Below are 20,687 nucleotides of genomic sequence, written 5' to 3'. Positions count from 1 at the left end.
AAGGATTTAGAGCTGACGATGGGAGATATTCCTAGCTTCGATGACATCGCCGTAGTCGAAAATTACCGTTCATCTTGTCATTTCGCTCGACGGGTGGACAAAAAGAGCGTTTAAACGTACGCTTTGTCAGGCATAGCCGCGGCATCGGGGACGCGCTAGTGATTTTCCGTTATCGGGCTGATCCGACGAATGAAGGGGAGGGGGTAAAGTGTGACGGTGACGAGGACAGGTCGGTGTTGAGGAGAATGCGAATACCGAAGCGACGCGCACCAATACACACGGCGATACAAATACCCGACTACTTAGAGACAAGGGAAATGGGACTAGCCATTTGGGGCAAACTACCCCCTAGGCTAGCTCACGCGACCGATCTTATCGTCGGCTTAGCCTGGGTCTCTCGCCTCGAACGTATCGCGCGAACGTATACACGTGACAGTCCATCACATGCACGAAGCTCCGCCTCGGCTATCTTGCCTGGAATTGATTTCTTGCATTCGTTATTTCCTTGGAACTCAACCGACTAAGTATACATGTATATATATATATATTTTTTTTTTTTATTCTGACGAATCGTAGCGATTAAGCGCACATTGAAATATTCACGACGATATTATCGGTACTACCTACGTCGAGGAAAAAAATGAGCTTGAAATCAAGACGAACTTTATAATATCACACGCGCGAGAACCATCGATTCGCTCCTTCCGTTATCTCTAAAGTTCTTCTAGAGATCAATAAAATTTTACAATATTAAAATATCATATCGTGATGTGAACATACAACGAGTAAGAAATAAAGATTAAACTTGAATCTTAATAAAATTTTATACAAGATATCAGTAAATAATAAGAAAAAGTAAATAATATTTTGCCCTTCTATGTAATCTTTCTTCTCTTGCAGAAAGATATCATCTATTTAGAGTGATTATAACAAAGTCGATTGGCCTGTATTGTACCAGATAGTCAACCAAAGAAAAAGAAATACTAGTAAGCTCTCTTGTTACATAGTATTGTATTTTAAAATTGTATTGACTGAATGCCAATGACCCGAAAAATATATTGTTTTGCGTTGACCTAGTTTATCGAAATATTGATACATGCCTGTCTGAACGTCGCGGCACGATTGCACGAATTATTCTAGAATCACGATCATCCTTCAACTTCCACCATCGGCACGACGGCAACTTCTCGACTGCTGCTTATTATTTGCCGGTTTCTATCCTGATCAAACCACGATATCGCTGAGAGGGTCGAGACTCCTTTGCAACTTGAGAGCGTGGCGCTTACACAATCATGCCGAGCATTTCGCTGAGATCCTTCGGATTACACGGGGTCGGTCTTGCGAGTAACTCAAGTCGAACTTAACAGTCGGTTAAGTCCGCGGATAGTTCGGACCGTTTGGCTAGTCCGGTTCGTACGGAGGGCATGAAGTCCGAACTGTAAGCCACTACGTAACCCCGGCGGCTATGGGGGGTTCGGCCGAGGTCATGGAGACGTGCCAGTCTTATCTCGATTTGCATAAATTCATAGTTTGCGGCTTAGGCCCTAGGAACTAAGGATACCGGGCGCACCTTATTCCGCGTCATCAAACTTTCAATTCCTTTATCGTCTTGTTTCCAATTAATGTGTGTGTGTGTGTGTGTGTGTGTGTGTGTGTATGTGTGTGTGACCGCACTTCTGATTTCACCTTGATCAAAGTAAAATTATTCATAGATGCAAGATTATATTTATGAATAATAGTTTTCCTTAGAAATGTTTCTTACGTTAATATTGCTCAATCTTTCGTGTAATTTCTTGTCTTGCGAATATACGAAAGAGAGGGAGCGAGAGAGAGCATCATTCAAATATATTAAAACACATTGCAATATATTTCAACAACACTTTCTGTACGCTTGATTGATTTACTGACGAGTGTTAGCTATCATCCGCTTTTGGCAACGCGAAAGCCTCGCTCTAGGGCAATTATAGCTCGCGGAAGCAGCGCGTTACTTCAAATAAAGGGCATTTGGCATTTTTGACGTGTGTTCGCCGACATGATGGAGGCCTCCGGCGCACAAATATAAGCCGATATGGACGCTTTATGGAATTAATAAAATATTCACTCGGCACAGACAGACGGCAAAGTAAGGCATATAATAATTTTCTGACACGCCACCTTGTGTGCTGTCTCCGACGCCAGGCGGTCATACGTGACCACTATCGTTGAATCAGATCAGAAAATGGCGCAAACTCCGATAAATAAGATAAATAATGTAATGCGCCTTCCGTACCCGTGGCTACCCCTCTCCGCGAAAAACTCTCAAAGTCGCGTGCACGTCCATCAGCACGAGGCGAGCTCTAATGTCGTGTTTCGCGCAGAATGGCTACGATTGGCCTCGTTCAAGGAGATTCGCCGGGAGTGACCATTACGCTGCTTGCATCGCGGAGTAAAAGTCGTTATTCGACTATCTCCGATCGCGTGTCTGTGCGCCAAGCGTTACTCTATCAATTTCTTTCGTGCCATTAACCCCATTGATGTGCGTTTGCACTTTGACGTATATACATTTGCCTTAAGCAAATTGCGAATTGACCATACTTGTTATTTTATATTTTTTGTAGTAAACGGCGAGAGAGAAAAAAATATTTCGTATCAAATACGATAATAAATAGTTATTAATGTTGTACAAAGCTTTATATTCGAATAATTCGAATCTATCAAGTAGAGACTCTTCCGTCATATGAGCCATCGCGAAGGGGATTCCTCGATTCGACGAGGCTTTGATATTTTTAATGAACGTGGAAGGCTAAATTCCATGGGGATCTCGACGAACTGAGGATACGCGATAATCATTAGACATAGATTCGCAGGGGTGACTGTCCGTTCCCTCGTTTCAAACCCCGTCTCCGTGCCTCCGCACTTATCCACCGAAATTCAGGGTGCCTCTCCGTCGTCCTCCCTCTCTTCCCATTCTGCCAGGATGCAGTTCCGCTCGCAAACTCGGACTGCAGCCATGGGGGATGCACGGGGTGGTGAGACGGTGCAGTCGGTTGCCATAGCGACCTATCGTCACTGGACACCCTTCACCCCTCATTTCACCTACGTTCTATCCCCATGCACGGTGATCCGGCGGCCGGACAACATCGTCCCATACCGAGCCAAAAACACCGGTCTCTTATTACACAGCTAAGCCCGTGAATTGTCTTCTCTGCGTCGAGTTTGACCATCGATTCTCCATCCGTCCACAATTATTCGCAGCGTACGGATTCTTCTACCATACGCCGTTCGAACAAGATGTTACGCTCCATTCGCTCGGTGAAAACAATAGCATATTACACGCGTCTGAATTTTTGGCAAATTCATCGACTGTTATTCGTATATCGTGCCGATATGCCGTGGAATCATTAGTAGTCGCATTCACCGTTCCGGTTCAGGCTGGTTCGTTGTAAAAATAATTACATTCAGTCGCTACGGGAAATGTAATACAATTGCCTTGCGCAAAGATACCAAAATGTACTCTAATTACACTGGGAAGGTAATGAAAAATAGATATACAGAGTGCGGCGCCGCACTCTGTACATATCTTTCACGCGTGTGTCTACACGTTGAAGGTTTAATAATTAAGGTTTAATAATTAATAATCATACCGAGTTTTAAAGAATACATAAATATTCTTGACAACTCAAGATAAAAGAAAATAAGATAAAAGTAAATTCATATCACTTGACTTAGCAAATGTACCCGACATTACTTTTATGTGAGCGCCGCGTGATGTCTTAATCTCTCATTCGGCGACTATCCGGATGACAGCCACACCCTTTTCTAGTCACGCGACAGACGACTTTGCGGATGCAGGAATAATTAATAGAACTCTAGGGAATTGATAAGACAATCGTTTTAACAGCCAAAATAATGTCGAAAATTTCTTGGAAAATTGTCGACAATTGATGAACTTCTAAATTAACAATATTAATATGGAGATAAAATGACGAATAATTTACAATACGATAGGTTATTTAATATTGTCAGAGACAATCTTATCGCAGATTACACTGTTAAATTGATAATTGTATTGGGACAAACGTACGCGATCGATTATTTGGAAAGAAACAGAATGGTTTCGACGGTCCCCTGGCTTTTTACATATTACACTGGCTACACCGGTTTAGCATTGGCAACTGATGTTATCTGCCTTGATAATTAATGGTCGACGCATACCTAAAGCGACAGTGAATCCGCGCAATAGTGTTTATAGATAGTAAAGCACCGGTATGAGCAAGCACGTAACGCGATCAATGGGGGTTGATCGATTGATCTACACCAAACGTGATACACCGGTAGTGCCAATAGTCTGTTACGTATTCGGACAATCGGGGACGAGGGGGTGTACGACCCCTTCGTGTCCTGCTGGCACAGTGACCCTGTTACCCATACACTAGTCGGAGCACATTCTCGTACAAACACACGCCAGCACGTTCGCGCGCGTCGCCTATGTACACCGATGCGCACGTATTGGTCGCCATCGATACCGATCAAATACCGAAGATTCTGAGGCAGCCCGAACGCACGTGCCCCTCCCTACCGAGACGCCTGTTGCACGTGATGTCGTCCTACGAAATATTCGCGGACTTCGCGCCTTCGACGCTTCGCGCGAGCGTCGATCATCGTCGGAATCTTGGCACGGTCAAGGTTCATAAACGCATAGTGGAAGAACGCGTACCTTTGTATGTATTTTCCATTAATTTAATATTTTACGATTTTAATATTTTTGTGTATATATATATATGTATATTTCGAAAGTTGCCTTTGTTTTGCTGATGTCTATTATATATGTATGTTGCTTATTTATGCACTCGTGTATGTTTGGTTTCAGAATCAAGGAGCCTATCGTATTTCATATCGACACATTTACGAATTTAGCAACATTGTATATTTTGTCCACAATCTTAACGTTTATTTTGTTTCCTATATTAAAAGTTTCATACACTTTCAGAAATAAAGCTGATTTTGTAAATGAAGATATTGCTCTGTAATCAGATATATTAAATATATTCGCTAAAATCATATTTTTCATTATTATTTAAATTTCTACTTATTTTATTTAAATTTTAAATCATTAAAAAATTACGCGTCTTAACCGTGAATAAGTCGGCAAACTCGAATAAATCATATCTATTATAAATATTACCATAGATAACAATGCTTTCTTCTGCCTATTATATATTTCATATTTATACACTCGTGTGTATTTGATATCAGAGTAATCAAAAAGTATATATATTTCATATCGATATATTTACGAATTTAACAGCATTGTACATTTTATCTACGAGCTTAACGTTTACTTTAAAAGTTTCCTATTAAAAGTTGCATATCTTTTCAGAACAAATAAAATTGACTTTTAAAACGAAGATATTGCTTTATGATCGGATACATTGAATATTTTATTCGCTAAAATTATATTTTCAATTATTACTTGAATTTTTACATTAAATCGGGTTTAAAAATCACGCGTCTTAAAAATAGATCGATAAGCTTAAATAAATCATATCTACTATAGATATATAATTATAATCAGATCATAAAATGCTGAAGATTTCAATTAAATGTACATAAATATAAAGTTGTTCGGGGAGTTGATAAATGTCTTCTGTCAATGCAGCGATCTGATTCTCGATGAAACGCATACTGCTCGAATAATCACCTGTGAATTATACCGCAGCATCGTTACCGCTCACAGATGAGATAATCGCACGATCGTAATTATCGACGATGCGATCGACCAGTCGATCGACGGAACGAAATTTATTGTCACATCGTATTTAACCGGCGGCGTGAACTGTCCGAGTCGTTGCGTCGTACACATGTACACGCACATGTATGTATGTATATGTGTGTGTGTGTGTGTGTGTGTTGTGTGTGTGTGTGTGTGTGTGTGTGTGTATGTATTTACATATATATATGTATATGTATACGTCGCACCCCGTATGATCCCGTGTTTATTTCCACAATCAGGCGAATCATAATGCTATTATCAGAGGGTGCAACTCGCGGGGGTGAACCACCGTGTCCCTGCATCATGGTGGCACACAACCTACTGATACGGTGACCCTATTGAGTGCGAACGCAATCGTGTGTGGGACGAGTCACGGTTAGGCTGCGAGCATGATCATGTTTGACATGATAACTTGCATCGTGGATACAGCAAGGTTTATGCCGGTTGAATCGTGGACGCGAAGACACGACGCTCAATGGAACGACTGTCGAAACCACTGCGTGGGGTATCGCAAGAAATCGACAAACATTGGCTTTCTCATACTTGAAATTGGGGTAGTGTAAATTTATCTTGGAATCAACAATTTCTTTAAAAAAATATTTACTTTTTCTAATTATTTAATTTTGTATTTTTATAAAGCTAATTCTTGAATATCTTATGTCCAGAGAGAATAAATTTCTTAATTTAAAAAGTTTTATACCAAATTATTAAATCTGTTATTTAGAGAAAAACTTTACATAGAAAATCCACCCGTTTAATGGTCTCTGAGAGAATAAATATACACGGGGATCATTAACGATGTAACGATCAAAAATATGTCATGGGATATTTTCATTCTAAATTTCATCGTTAATGAAATCAAAGATAATGATCGATACGATCCTCATCGAGTCCGCATAATTGGCCGGATTTTATACAATGGAAATGACGGTGGGTGTGCGGTTGATTTATTGTGGCGCTGTACCGTTGTTGCCGGTAATTTTATCTCCATCAAACGTTTTTCCAGGAAATCGAAACCAAATGGGAGTATTAATATCTCATTGTACGCTCGCGTGTCGCCGACACTTTTCCCGCTCACGCTGGGCTTTTCCATCGATTTATATCCCCTCCCACCATTTTTCTCGCCGATTAAAGTGAGTACTCGCGAAACCGCGCGCATCGAATCACAGTGGCAGCGTTTGAAATTGACAAAATGTTCATGATCACAAAAACAATTATACGCGGTTCGTGATTTTATTATTGACTCGCCACGGTGTCGATAATCAAACAAATACTTGTAATTAACAGCGAAAAATTAGCGTGAAGTGATCCACTGTGCCAACGCGACAGAGAGCAATTTACAAGACGGCTTAATTAAAAAGCACTCTATCAATGGTATTCGTTTGTATTTTTGATTTCCAAGTAATAAACGATACGCATTAGCGTAATCTAAATTAATCCTCGTCGATTGTAATTATTTTCGGTTTTGCATCAATTGATGAAACATGATCCGATGCAGCCTTTTAGTAATAACATATTCGTGATGTTAATACTGTATATACTACTTTTAATATTAAAATTATTTTACATTAATATTTCAATAGCTTGAAATATTTGTTGAAAATATTAATAAAATCGAAAGTAATTGATAAAAACTTCCCACCAAACAAGCTGACATTACTATGTCATTTTGATGTTCAAAACATCATTTTGATGTCAAAATGACGATAAATAGCGTCAGTTTGTTTTCTCAATTATGATCTAGAACATTCAATCGCTAAATTCATTTCTATGAGTTAAACAATTGTAATTATGTAAAAAATGTTTAGATAGTTATTATTGAACGTTTTAATCACATGGTTATAACTTTTCGTGTCTGAATACTAGGTTTGTTATTCCTTGAATGTCCCTTAGGCCGTGAATGCGGCGAGTCTCGAACGTTATAGCAGATAAAGATAGTCCCCTGATGATAACGCCGTACTAAGATACTGTTGTTTCGAAGCAAGTAGCCGTATCTTGATTGGAATCTTTGTCCCTTACGGTTATCTAGCACTAGATGTGGATACGCGTGTAAAACTCGATTACTTGCATTTGTAACAGAATTTGGTATATGGTGAAACATTTTAATATTAACGCATATGTACTTTTTCTATGTACGTGTTACATTATCTCTACATTTATTTATATTTCAAATAGACAAATCTATAAATCAGCCTTTCCTCCATTATTAAAACTATACAATTGTTCAAAGGAGATTCGTTTGCCAAACGGTTATATCTACTTTGTATCACAAAGTCATTTATTTCGGCTGATAATGAGAATATAAAAGACACCTGCAGAATATATGCAACGTGCGCGTTTGCCGTTATTTCATATTTTTACGAAGGCCGAGAGCCTTCGAAATAATTATGTCGAAAGGATAAAGGCCTCTGCGAATTAAAAAGGTGAGCGTGGATTGCGGTGGATCAAAGCAGCAAATCTCTCTGAGATTTTAAACAAGAATAGAAAAAGCATAGATTCAGAATTATCTGTGATATATAGTATATATATATATATATATAGTAGAGAAAAAGTTTCGACCTCATTTTTATTAATAATATTTCTCAATTTTGACGGAAATTTACGATTTGAATCTTTCATGCGATATAAAGAACGATTGTATTAATTTCGATTATGTTTATTAATAATATTTATTAATATTATTATGAAAAGTGATTATTTGTTAATATTGATATTAAGAAAAGTGATAATGACTCCGCATTATCTATTTCTTGGTCTCGAATATAAAGTTGAATCTTCAAAATGAAAATAATAAAAAGGAAAAAAATATTAAAAAATGCGAACTTTATGAATGTGAATAAAATATATAGTACTTAAAAAAAATGACACATAACGCTTTCATCCAACGTCTTTACTAAATAACTTATAGTAGAAAGGGTGTGTAACTTCTGAAATACTCTGTATACGTTGACTCGCGTCACGCCCTTCAATTATCATGCTGCCTATCGCACTGTTAGACTTCCGCATACAATTACTTAGTAGAGCTCGTAGTCATGTAAAGATATCCGAGAACGTAGATAGCTAGTTCTGATGATTCGTTGAAACAGCAAATTGAGCTACTATCCTCTCTGCACAAGCCAAACTTAATGTTATATGAGTAATTAAACAGAATGTGCAACAGGCCGTGTGCGATTTATAATTTCCAATAAAAGCCTGATGCTTTAGTTAAATTTTCTGTGGCCGCTGATCTCGTTGTATAAAACAGAAAAACTAAATATCACTTTATGATATCGATTAAATTATAAATCCGCATAATCCCACATTACCGCACACCTCTAATTGCCATCAATAATTATCGCATACCTGTCAGTGCCCGGAAACGTTGTTAAAATAATGTTTAAACTGCACGCTTTAATTACGTTGCTACCTGTTGCTGCCTGATTGCAAAATAAATATTTATTTGTTTGAATATTAATCTGTTATCTGTGCATTGCGCTTGGGTATTATGAGGAAAAATATTCTTGGCTGTGCATCAAAAAGAGAATTCGATACCATCGACCTCCCTTTAAACCACTTTAAACCAATCGCTACGCGGATATATCAGTTCGCCGCAGTGTTACCTGTTTATTGTATTTAAAATACAATGCAAATTTTATCTGCTTAATGAAGCGGACGTAAACGCGGTGTTTCGCGCGTCCGCGATTCGATCCTGATTTTTTTACATAGCAAAAGTCGTTTCTATATCTTCTTATCTTTTATATCGACGCTTTTGTAAGATGATACGTTACTATCGTAATTGAAGATAGGACTGTAACTATTTCTTATCAATTGGAGAATTATCTTAATGTTACCGATAGATACGAGTTAAGATGACCAGTAAAACTGTTACACATGGCAAACGGTTGGTTCATTTTGCCAGATAAGAAATAACCGACTTGGAATCATGCGTGCAAGACGGTCGGTTGAGAGAATCTACCATGCGTTAAAGGTACGAAGGAATAAGTACGATGCGTGTCCATGTAATCTTGGCATGGGGTGCACCTGTAGGGGGCCTTCAAGGAAGTAAGACCCCATGTGCACGAGTGCTCATTCACCATAGCGAAGACGTTGGCGATAGTCAGATGCCCTTTTAAAGAGCCGGATATCCTTTCGAGGCACTAAACCACCAGTCTTTTAGTTTCAACGGTTATTTTCATACATGATTGTAACGGTTTTATGAGATGTTTCGCAGAAGGAGATCTCAAAAATAAATCGGATTGAAAAGAGATATATAAAAATGTTAATAAAAACAGTCTCTACAATCTTCTATCTCTTACTTTCAACATATAGATTTTTCTTAAATTTTTCACAAAATTCGACACGTATTTAATTGTACAAATTGTGATGCAAATCTATGGAAAACAGAAAATGTGACGAAGGGTATTTGCCTGAATATTACAGAGCTTTGTATCCGTGCATCGCTCGACGATTTTCGTTGCATGTTATTTAGTTATACAAGTATACGAAGCAAAGCCTAATGCATCTACGACGTAGAGGCTAGGAATTTCTGAACGAACGTAACGTGAGCAAGTTCCCAGGAGCGACAATCGGTCGTCATAGTTACCGGATTTGTCCGTTGTCCTCGCGCTAGGAAGCGTACCTTCAATCTGCATTGTTAAGATCGCGGACGCGCGGACGTCAATAAGTGCCGCCACTTACGGATGTATTCTGTGATGGTGAACGGCACACGTGTATGCGCGCGTGCCTGAGTGCGTGGAGGAACGTGTTGCGGGTTCACGCCGCGGAACCATTCGGAGAATGTACTCGGGTAGAACGAGGCGAACGGGATTCGGACGCCATTACCGCGGACATTGTCCGGCGGAAATCATTAAACTAAAATCTAACTACGGGCTAATATAGCAAACCCGGGCCTATTCTGAAAGCTTTCATACCCAGCCGCAATTCGCTTCGGTTTAGGCCGCAAGTACGGGTCCGTATGGACAATGTGTAACTCGTTGCCGGAATTCCCACGGATTCGCCGACGATGATGGCACCGCGATGAAGACGACAGTGGTAAGTTTTAATGCGAATAATGGCTATCGGCGATATATTCTCGTACGTTACTTGTTGCAATTTAAACTTCATACATGCGCTACGACTGATGGATACGCGTATCTTCATATCTTTGTTGTATGTAAATTCAAGTTGCATACTTATAGATTGAAAATTAATGTAATTCCAGATTCAGGGTATTCCAGTATCGCCTATATGGTTACAAACCTCGACAGCGATGCGTTAATGTTTAAGGATATGATCCAATCAGTTGGATCGATATTAAAATTCAAACGCGACTAATATCACTGCATAAATGGCATCTGATTTCTATGCTTTGAACTTAATCAGTCTTACCTTTTTGTCTGTATCATATCGTAGTTATCCTAAGAATCTCGGATTACTTCTGCTCGATGCTCTTCTATGAACTGCTACAGCATATCGACAAATAGGAGATCTGTAAAGGAAAAGAGGAAAAAATTGTCAAAATGAGTAAAAGCATTACATTACGAGTGAAAGTGATCGAGTAAGGTGAAACGAGCGGAAGTAGCCGGTTATCCGACGTACGCATGTAGCGCGGAACGAGTTTAAATAACAATTTCGCGGGAGAAAATGAGCCATCAAAAACAATGCGACAGTTAAAAGGTTTAATTCGAATGGTCAAAGGTGGAGAAGAGGAGCGACTCTGACTGCAGTCCAGGACCGAGGGAAAGCGAGAAACAGAAAAGTATAGAGGAGTACGGTGGCGCAGGGGGGAGGAGGAGAGAAAAAGAGGGTAGCGGTCGGAGCGAAGGGGTGCGCGAAGTTGAACCGAGGTACCTTTCAGTACCGACGTAGCCGACCTTCGTGCAAACGTACGGTACGCCCGTACTTGTATGCCGGCGAATTATTATGGTGAAACGAGTACGAAAGCACCCCAATATCCTCCGTCGGCGGTGCGGCCACGAATCCATCGTACATATATATACGTTTCAACGCGCGCCTTGCTTGTGTACGCGCGTATACGCGTTTGGCTGTGGTATATCATTGAGTATGAAGTTGCTGGCCGGGTAGGAATGTTAATACCGTGGCTGTCACCGGCAGCAGCGGGTTCACCAATCCGTCCGTCCGTTTGTATGTTTGTCCAGCATCGAGTTAGACTTTTCCGTACAGATTCGAACGATAGTCCAGGATCGCATCAGTTTGATGCAAATCGCGATCGCATATTATCTAGTTAGCGTCAGAATGGTAGCATTATTGTTCAAGAATATGAGGCACTTTTCATATTCCTCATGCTTGAATAGCTTGAATAACGAATATTCAGAGTTTTATCGGTCATGTTCTTTTTCAGCAGTCTGTTGAATTCTTCGAACAGACGCGATGTATTTTCAAGGAAAAGTTGGTATCGCTGCTTTCAAGATTTCTTTTGCAAATTTTGTGCCGGAATAAAAATGAAAGACAAGTTATACAACGGTCAGAATATCGTAATTTAAGAGAAATTTTTTTGTCTTTGATAAAGAGGAAGATATTGAGGATGAGACTCGAAGATCGTTTTATCATTAAACAGACAACGTGAATGACTGCACGATAAGCCAGTTTAAGGTTTCCCGTATTGCACCTGTTTACGACAACACGCATTCGATAATTGGAATCGAATATGTCAGTCGCTCAGTTCTAGCGGATCACGCACATGCACATTACAACTTGATGGAGTAGGATGGGCGAAAAGACTGACTCTAGGGAGTCGATGCCATTGATCTGCTCGATCTATGGAAGCTGGACGCTCGCAAATCAACCATCACACACTCGCATATGTATTCGGTTTTGTGTACATGTGTGCACACGCTTCTTGTCAATGGCTTTAGTATATATTCATGTTCAAACCAAGGCATAAGTCGGTATCAAATAATTTGACAGAAAATATTTTTCTCGGATTTTACAAAATATCTTTTATAAAATTGCGCAAAATAAATTCCATGTTTTCATACTGTATACAAAATATACGTACTCTTTATGAGTTTAATATACGGTTTAAATCCTGCATATAATCCTGTCTGAAGATGAATCGAATGAAATTTGATTAGTAATCGTATGTTTTATAAGAAGCTGTTCTAAACTTTTAAGATTTGGTATCGCAATTCTTATTGCTTCGCAATTCCGACGCACGTATTCAGACATCGAAGATCGATTTGGTGGCCGTGACATAACTCACTAAACAAAACGAACGCGCAACGCGGCAAACGGTGGTTGACAAAAAACAAAAGCAAAAGCCAGAAAAAATAGAGTGAGAGGGAAGAGAGTTAGGCGATGAGAAAGAGAGAAAACTAGTGTGAAAAGAAGCAGTAAGAGAGACTGGAACATTTCGATAGACGTAGCGAGTGGTAGAAAGAGCAAGAGAGTGAGAGATCGACTGAGAGAGAGAGAGAGAGAGAGATATGCAAGAGTAGGAGCACCACGCGCGAGTAGCGAAAGCTGCGCAAAAAAACCGCAACGCGAAATCCGGACGCCCCGGAAAAAAGGGGCAAAAAGCCAGAAAAAAATAGTGGAACGCTCAACCCCGCCGGCGCACCCCCTTGCCATCCGATGGTCCGATGGGGGAAATGAAATCGACAGGGCGTCCACCTATCGGTCCGATGCCACGTACACAATCCAGCGCTTGCATGTAGCATCCTCAACACATGTCGGCGGATTGCTTTGTCCACGTGCATTACGATACACCAGAGCGAACGCCCCCGCTGAGCACACACATTTACGCGTTCTCTCTTTCTCTCTCTCTCTCTCTCTCTCGCTCTCTTTCTCTCTCGCCCGTGTTCCAGCCGATCCATGCGCTGGTGTGTTGACGGCGCGTGTGTACCCCGACATAACTAAACAAGCAACAAGTGACCTTAAAATCTACGAATAAAAATACCGGCCACACTGATCGGATATCGTGCGCAGCTGCAACAGAGGCGCGAAGGGGTGAAACTGGGTGAGGGGTGCACATCGCCGTGCCAAGGAAGCTCGAGTAATTGCGTGCATCTAGAATGCAAACATTATGATTATATTGAGAAAATTAAAAAAGAAGAGAGAGAGAGAGAGAGAGAGAGAGAGAGAGAAAAAGTAGCGACAAGGTGTATCGTGAAGAAATGTATCGTGGATTAAAAGTGAACGCGGCTGTTCTGATTGTAACCGGTCCATTCTCTACTTATTCTCTTCTTTTGTCAAATATAGACGCGATTATTACAGCAGGTTAACGAGCAAGCGCTGCCCAGCTCGATTTCCTCGTTAATACACGCTAAATACTGAATGCGGAAAAGCCTGTTAATGCATTCCGACTTTTCCGTAGAGATTCGTTGTTTTAATTGATGCGTAAAGCGCATTGGGATGCAACAAATAATTTCACGGCATTAGAGGAAGTATTATTGTAGGATTGACGGAATAAGACGATAAAGAACTATTCATCGATTCGAAATTGAATTAAAAAATTTATCGCAATCGTATTTCTCGTATATTTTTAGCAATCACTAAAGTAGTGCAATTTTAACAAAATTGGCTTATGAAAAATATCTGTAATAAAAAAAAGATTTTATTAAAGATTAGTATTATGTACTAATAATCGTTCTCATATTAGATTTGAATAATTGCTCTTAGCTCATAATTTCACTCAGACTAAAGACACGTAAGATATAATTGCTGCGATATCACTTTTCCGCGCTCGCTGCTGTAATTATTAACGTTGCGCTGAGAGAAAAAGTAGACGTGGTCTTCGTAAAGAGGGCGAGTTTCTTCTCGTAGCACTAGCATAGTAAGAAGCAACAAGTGACCTTAAAAACTGCGGAGATAAAAATACTGGCGGTTGATCGAGAGTTTTGCACGCCGCCGCTGAGCCAGCGGTAGATTGGGGTATGATTGGGTAAGTGGGCTTTTCGGGGTTGGAGTTAAACGGGACGGAGAAGGGAGTGTGTAAAAAGTGGTATAACACTGAGACGCAGGTCTGAACCGAGCACACTGTTTCGTAGTTTGGCCCGTTTATTCGCATATAGTTATATCGTGCTATCGATGAAAATATCTCTCTGTTACTGGAAAATCGCTTTTAATATGTTGAACCTTTGAAGAAAATATGTCGTTTGTAGTCAATAATTTTAGCTTAAACGATTGTAGTTCCAGCTATGCAGTAAACAAAAAAAAAATAAAATTAAATATTGTCAGAAAAGTGTCATGTCCTCTCGCGTTTTGATGAGCGTTTCATTTTTGATGTTAATTTTGATATTTGATATGCATCGTAACATACGAGGAAATACAAGAAAAAGCTTTTGGCTCTTAATTAGAGATATTATTCCAAACTTTTCATTATTTACGTATAACGAATAATTATACTCGGTGGATGATTATATTTTAACATAATATAAAATAGCGTTGATTATTTAAATATTTCAATTATCATAATGATTAACTTTCATCTACAAGTCAAGAAATATCGTATGAAAATCATACAAAATTCTTCAAAAGTAACCAATTCCAATTACATCGAGCTGGCGTAGCAAATACGAAAGGACTATAGCGCAGGGTGCGATCATTAGAGCAAAGGTGATAGATTCCAACCCCTTTCCTCGTTAGTTCCGCCGGCGACCGCCTAAGCAGGAGCTCGCCACTGTCCAGCAACCCTTTCACTACCACACGCCGTTCTCAACCCCTTAGTACACACGTACAGGCGTCTACAGACTCGCGGCGATTTTTCTTCGGCGTACTACTACAACCCCGCCGCCGGCGTTTCTCACCACCACAGACACGGGGCGCCCCATACGCGCGCAATACAGAGACGGCGAGATTGCGCGTGTCCTCGTTTCGCGTATCGAAAAGGTACCGAAGCCTCTCTTTTGCTGACGATCGCGCATGACCGAGCACGCTCGCCGTCTCACTCGCACCTCTTCCATCCTGACCGACTAAATTATAGGTCCGCTCGCCTTGTTTATTCACGCTTAATTACACGAGAGCCTCGCGATGCTCCGTAACGTACGCGTTGCAGTTGAGAGAGAGAAAAAAAAAGAATCTTGATCGATGTTCATCGAGCGATCCAATACGATAAGCTATATATGATCCTCTTTTGAAAAGAAGATACTCGATCCTCGAGCACGATCTTTTGTACGACTGAGGAACGAGAGAGCGAGAGGTTTTTAAGGAGTATTCTTTCTCCAAATTTCGAGTCTCTAACTATTATACAAAATCCTCGGGTCGAAGGTGAGCGTTCGAGATATCTCACCGATACGTAAGTATACGTACGAGTATACCGAACGCACACCGTCGCCTCGGAAATACCGATGTTACACCTCGTGGTATCCGCATGGCTCACACGTACGCAGCGAGTCTCGTCAGTGTGATAAAACGCGGTCGCTCTCTCGCACCTGTCTCCTCGCCGCGTCTGTCTCTTTTCCTTCGTGTATACCTTCGTAGAGGGTCGGTGGTCAGCTTGGCAGCGGGAGGCATTCTCTTTCTCCCTTTCTCTTTTGTGCTCCCTCCGCCGTCTCCGCCGTTTCCGTCTGCGTTGCGCTACCCTTCCGACACGGCAGAGCTTTCCTCTCTTCTCCGCAGCCTCCGCAAGCTCCGTCTTCCTCCTACGATCGCTGTCCGGCGCGTCTCGAACGAGTTCGGTGGCGCTCGTATCGTTTCGTCGATGCGTCCTTGTCGCGCTCGAACCTTCGGGAAAAGAGAAACGGCGCGTCCCGTCTCGCTCTTTCATACGCGGCTCGCCCCTGCCGACCCCTGCCCACCACCCAGTACGTCTACCAACGGCGATTCCGTCGCGAGTTTACACGATCGGGATCTTCCTCGTCGCACCGCCGATTCTCCCGTTGCTATCGTCCTCCTCGAGACTCGTTCAGGAGCGCTGACGAGGCCATCGTCACCCGTGGTAAGACGTTACGTTTGGATATCTTTCCGATTGAAAATCAGATAACGTAGCATTCCAATCTTAAGATTTGCATTCAAACTGTTATTTGTCGTATTAGATATAAGTATAAGACAGCGCGATCACGTTCAACACCGTTTACGCTACGTAGTACTGTTTGAAGTAGATCTCGAATGAATTTCGTTATATATCGAATGCCATCATATATCGAACATCTCGATCTCGTTCGATTTTATCGCTCCGGCGCGAAGTGAATCGCAGTTAACAACTTGGGCTCTCCCGCGCGAAAAAAAAAATGCGCAATCGCGCAGACCTTAAATAAGTTACGGGCGGGCGGTGCGGCATAGCGTTAATCGACGTAAACGGCGTCTCGCATAAATCTTCAATTTTACCGCTCCGGGCGGTCGGGTTCCCGCGTAGAGCCAGTACCAAGGGGCGGTCCTGCTCCCGCGGCACTTTTCTCTGTCCCTCTGCCCGGCACGGCGCGCGAGCCGTATCTCGCACACCAGCAGCAATCCCCGCGTCAACCCTTCGCCGGCAACGGCAACCCTCCGCGCGCCCGTCCGTCGGTCCGTCGGTCCGTCGGTCCGTCCGTCCATCCGTCGGTCCGTCCACCCGTTCGCTCGCTTCGCCGGTCCTTCTCTTCGGCCGGCGCGGATCTTCTTTCTCTCGTTCGTTTCCCACCGCCTGCCGCCGATCTCACGCCGACGATGCGCCGTCCTCGTTCCTCGTATTGCCCGCCTAGGAGAAGCAACGACGGAAGTTGCGAGAGTGCGCGGTAGAGGCGCCACCGTACGGGGCAAAGTGGCCAAGAGGGGCCACCGGCTTGCTCCGCCGCTGGCCGGCGCGCGTAGTTCTCTCCCTTCGGCTTACAGCATCCGCCGGAGCTTCTCCTCTCTCCGCCTACGCGGTGCGAGTGTGCCGTGTGCGCCAGTGCGCCCGCAAGCCCGAAAGTTCGCGCTCCGCCACGCAGCCCAAGCTCTCTCTACCCGCGCGCTGATCGGCCACGTTCGTCAGGCCGGGAGCCCCCACGTAAAAAGAGGCACCGGGGCCGCGCGCGCGAGCCGAGGAAAAGGACGAGAAAAGAAACGATTTGTTTAACGTATATATTTAGAAATAAAAAACGAAAAGTTCGGTTCTCACTTTTTTTTCTTCTTAAGTAAAAAACGGAAAGTTTCGCGACGAAGTAAAAAGAAAGGGAAGCAAAGGTGCCGGGGAAAGGACTTGTTAACGACGCGGCTCGACTTAGTAGATACTGTGATGTTAAAAGCTCGCCCGAGAGCTTGCAGTGAGAGAGGATCGAAGAAGATCGTCAACCTGCCGGCTTCGAGTGCGCCGATGTTGTGAACATCTTCTTACCCGTCCTCGTCCTCCGAACTTGTCTCCTTGGGATCGGCGCGACAAACAGGTGAGTGCCGACAATCAACGAGCGAAGGGAGACGTCATCACCCTTCCTCGTTCACTTTTCATTTTTCTCGTTCCGCTCTCTCGTCGTTTCGAGTTTCGCGCAACGATCCTCTTCTCTTGAATCGCACGCGGAGCGATCGTGCGATCCTTTGGGCTATTAATTGTTTCGCTATCTCGATCGCGTGGAGTATTTTCGCGAAAATTGAGACGCCGGAACTTTAGCGCGAATCAAAAAGAAACGAAGGAACGATTATTGAATTTCTCGTCACGACAAACGGATTATTCTCTTATGATTTTCTTTGACTTTATGATTCAAATTTATGATTTTCTCTTTTATTTTATGCCTTATGTTGACATAAGACGTGATGTAAGAAGAGACACAAGTATAACAAAAGGAAAGACGTAAGATTCCCGCGAAAAATGGAGATAAGTAAAGACGCGCGTTGACTTTTTTCGCGTCTCGGCAAAATGAAAACAAACGGAATGTTCTGTGTTCTAAAGTGGAGCACATGCGAACGCGGTTTTACACAATTAAGTAACCCTTGTGACAGCATTTACTTTCTTTCAGTAAAGGGATACGTTGCTCGAGAAACGGCGCGTCTTCCGCTCACGCTAGTGAAACACTCGCTTATTTTCCTCACGGTGTCTGACTACGCAGACCGTTTCCCCTTAAGCTAGCTATACTCCGCGCGAAGGAGGCTTTCTGATCGTGTGGTGATGTTGACGGTGACGGGTGTGATGTGTTGGTGCTAAATGTGCTTGCGTTAAGAAACGACTGTAAAAGGAATTCGTAAAAAAAAAAAAAAAAAAAAAAAAATGCGGCGACGAAACAATCACCGAGTGACAAGATCGTGCGAGAGATCCGTGTCTCTTTGATCGTAGTGCTCCTGATTAATGAAATAAAAACGATTGTGCGATTGATAAGTAAAAAACCGTGCAATGTAATCGCGCTAATAATAAATAATTGAATAGCTTTTTATGGATGCGCTAAGATAGTTAGGTATCGAATACTTCAATAATCTAATCGCGTTTGAGATGTTAAATCGCTACTAAAGTTTGCGCTATTCTGTGACATCACTTCGTGCGATGTTCCGTCGACAATTGAAAAAAGAATACGAGTGTAAAAATGTGTTTTATTATTATAAAATAACATTACAAATTTTCTTTAAATTATAATACTGAGAATAAGTATAATAAATCTGATATAATGTCTAAATAATTCGGCTGTAGAGAAAGGCGTGTCACAATTACGTGATAACTTAAATTTCTACGTAAAAATCGTGTTGATAGAAATATTGAGTACAAGTGTTTCAATAAGTAAATAAGAAATTCAGTCAATTATAGGGAATAAAAGTAATAAATGCGTAATAATAGATATATATTTGAGAAAAAAAAACCATTTTTAAAGAAGTCGCGTGTGATAAATGCAATCGATTGAATTCTAAAATATTAGTAGAATTGCAACATAACGCAAAAGCATTGACGAATAAAAGAGAATTTGAAACGCGTGATAATTCGGCAAAACTTATCGGAAACATCTTCGTGACAGTAGGTATGGCCGGCTCCTGTCAGCCAGAAAAGCGGAGATGTCAAACATTGTTCCGACGGCAGCCGTTTAACCCGCGACAGGTCGGGACAGACGCAACGCGGATTCGTTTTTAAATCAATAACATAAACCTCACCGAAGCTATTCTCAAACGCGACATAAGCTGAAATGTATAAATAACCAATCATTTAGAGAATATCAATTCGCCGTAATAAATAATGCCTCGAAAATCACGCTAAATCCAATTAACGCTTCGAAAGCATCGTTTCTCATTATATAAAGTATTTTTATAACTATTCAAGAATATCGTGTTAATTTTTGCATATATAATTGTGAATTACATTTCTCGATTTTATAGTAAAAAGGTAATCAATGAAGTAAAACTTAGGAAAAATGAGAGAAGAATTCAGTGCTGTAATTAAATATTTCATACTCCCTGTTTTTCACGCTGATTAGCGTAAAACAGAGATTTGCACGCGGACACTGTATTTCAGATAGTCAAAAGAATTTTAGGAATCCTATTTTATCGTACACTTAAAATTAATGAAGGCGATGAACGATGACGTATCCATGGAACACTGTTGAGATATTATTCGGGCAGTCGTCCGTGTTGAACTAAGATCACGAGAAAGAGTAACCAAGTCCAACGGAAAATCCAGTAGAACCAGTTTTATCGGTTCAGGTACACGTTTGAAAAAAAAAGTCCGGTTTTGGAGCGAAAGGGTTTCAGTAAAGCGCGCGGCGGAACTGTTTTGCTGTCGGAATGCCGCGTGCAGTTAGCGGTTCGATCGATGGTCGCGTATAAACAGCTAATAATCAAACGAATCGTGTCATAAACAATCCCCACGGTAGGGGCGGTAGGGTGGTGGTAAAAGTATAAATGAGTGTCGATCGGTAGTGGGGTATACAACCAGGGGTGGGGGTGGCGGCTTCGAAAAGCGCAGAAAAGCTTGACCCGCATAAAAATTTGTTTCGATACATCCGTGGATTCACAGCTCTCTCTCTCTCTCTCTCTCTCTCTCTCTCTCTCTCTCTCTCTCTCTCTCTCTCTCTCTCTCTCCCCTGTCTCTTCTTCTTGGAACCGGAAATTAGTTAATAAGAGAAGCCTA

The 20,687-nt window shown here is 41.7% G+C and overlaps 1 protein-coding gene across 1 annotated transcript in view; it reads left to right on the top strand.

Annotated features, from left to right (window-relative positions):
- Positions 1 to 245: 245 nt before the first annotated feature.
- Positions 246 to 20,687, top strand: part of LOC105144579 (uncharacterized) — a 101,544-nt gene continuing 81,102 nt past the window's right edge. Inside the window, exons 1-2 of the mRNA XM_087408731.1 lie at positions 246 to 408; positions 17,919 to 18,033. Of these exons, the coding sequence (XP_087264857.1) occupies positions 246 to 408; positions 17,919 to 18,033 (278 nt within the window). The remainder of the gene's footprint in view (positions 409 to 17,918; positions 18,034 to 20,687) is intronic.

The sequence above is a fragment of the Acromyrmex echinatior genome, chromosome 8 (assembly GCF_024713525.1).
Source record: "Acromyrmex echinatior isolate Ae372 chromosome 8, ASM2471352v2, whole genome shotgun sequence".
Taxonomy (NCBI): domain Eukaryota; kingdom Metazoa; phylum Arthropoda; class Insecta; order Hymenoptera; family Formicidae; genus Acromyrmex; species Acromyrmex echinatior.
This window is presented reverse-complemented; position numbering and strand designations above follow the sequence as displayed.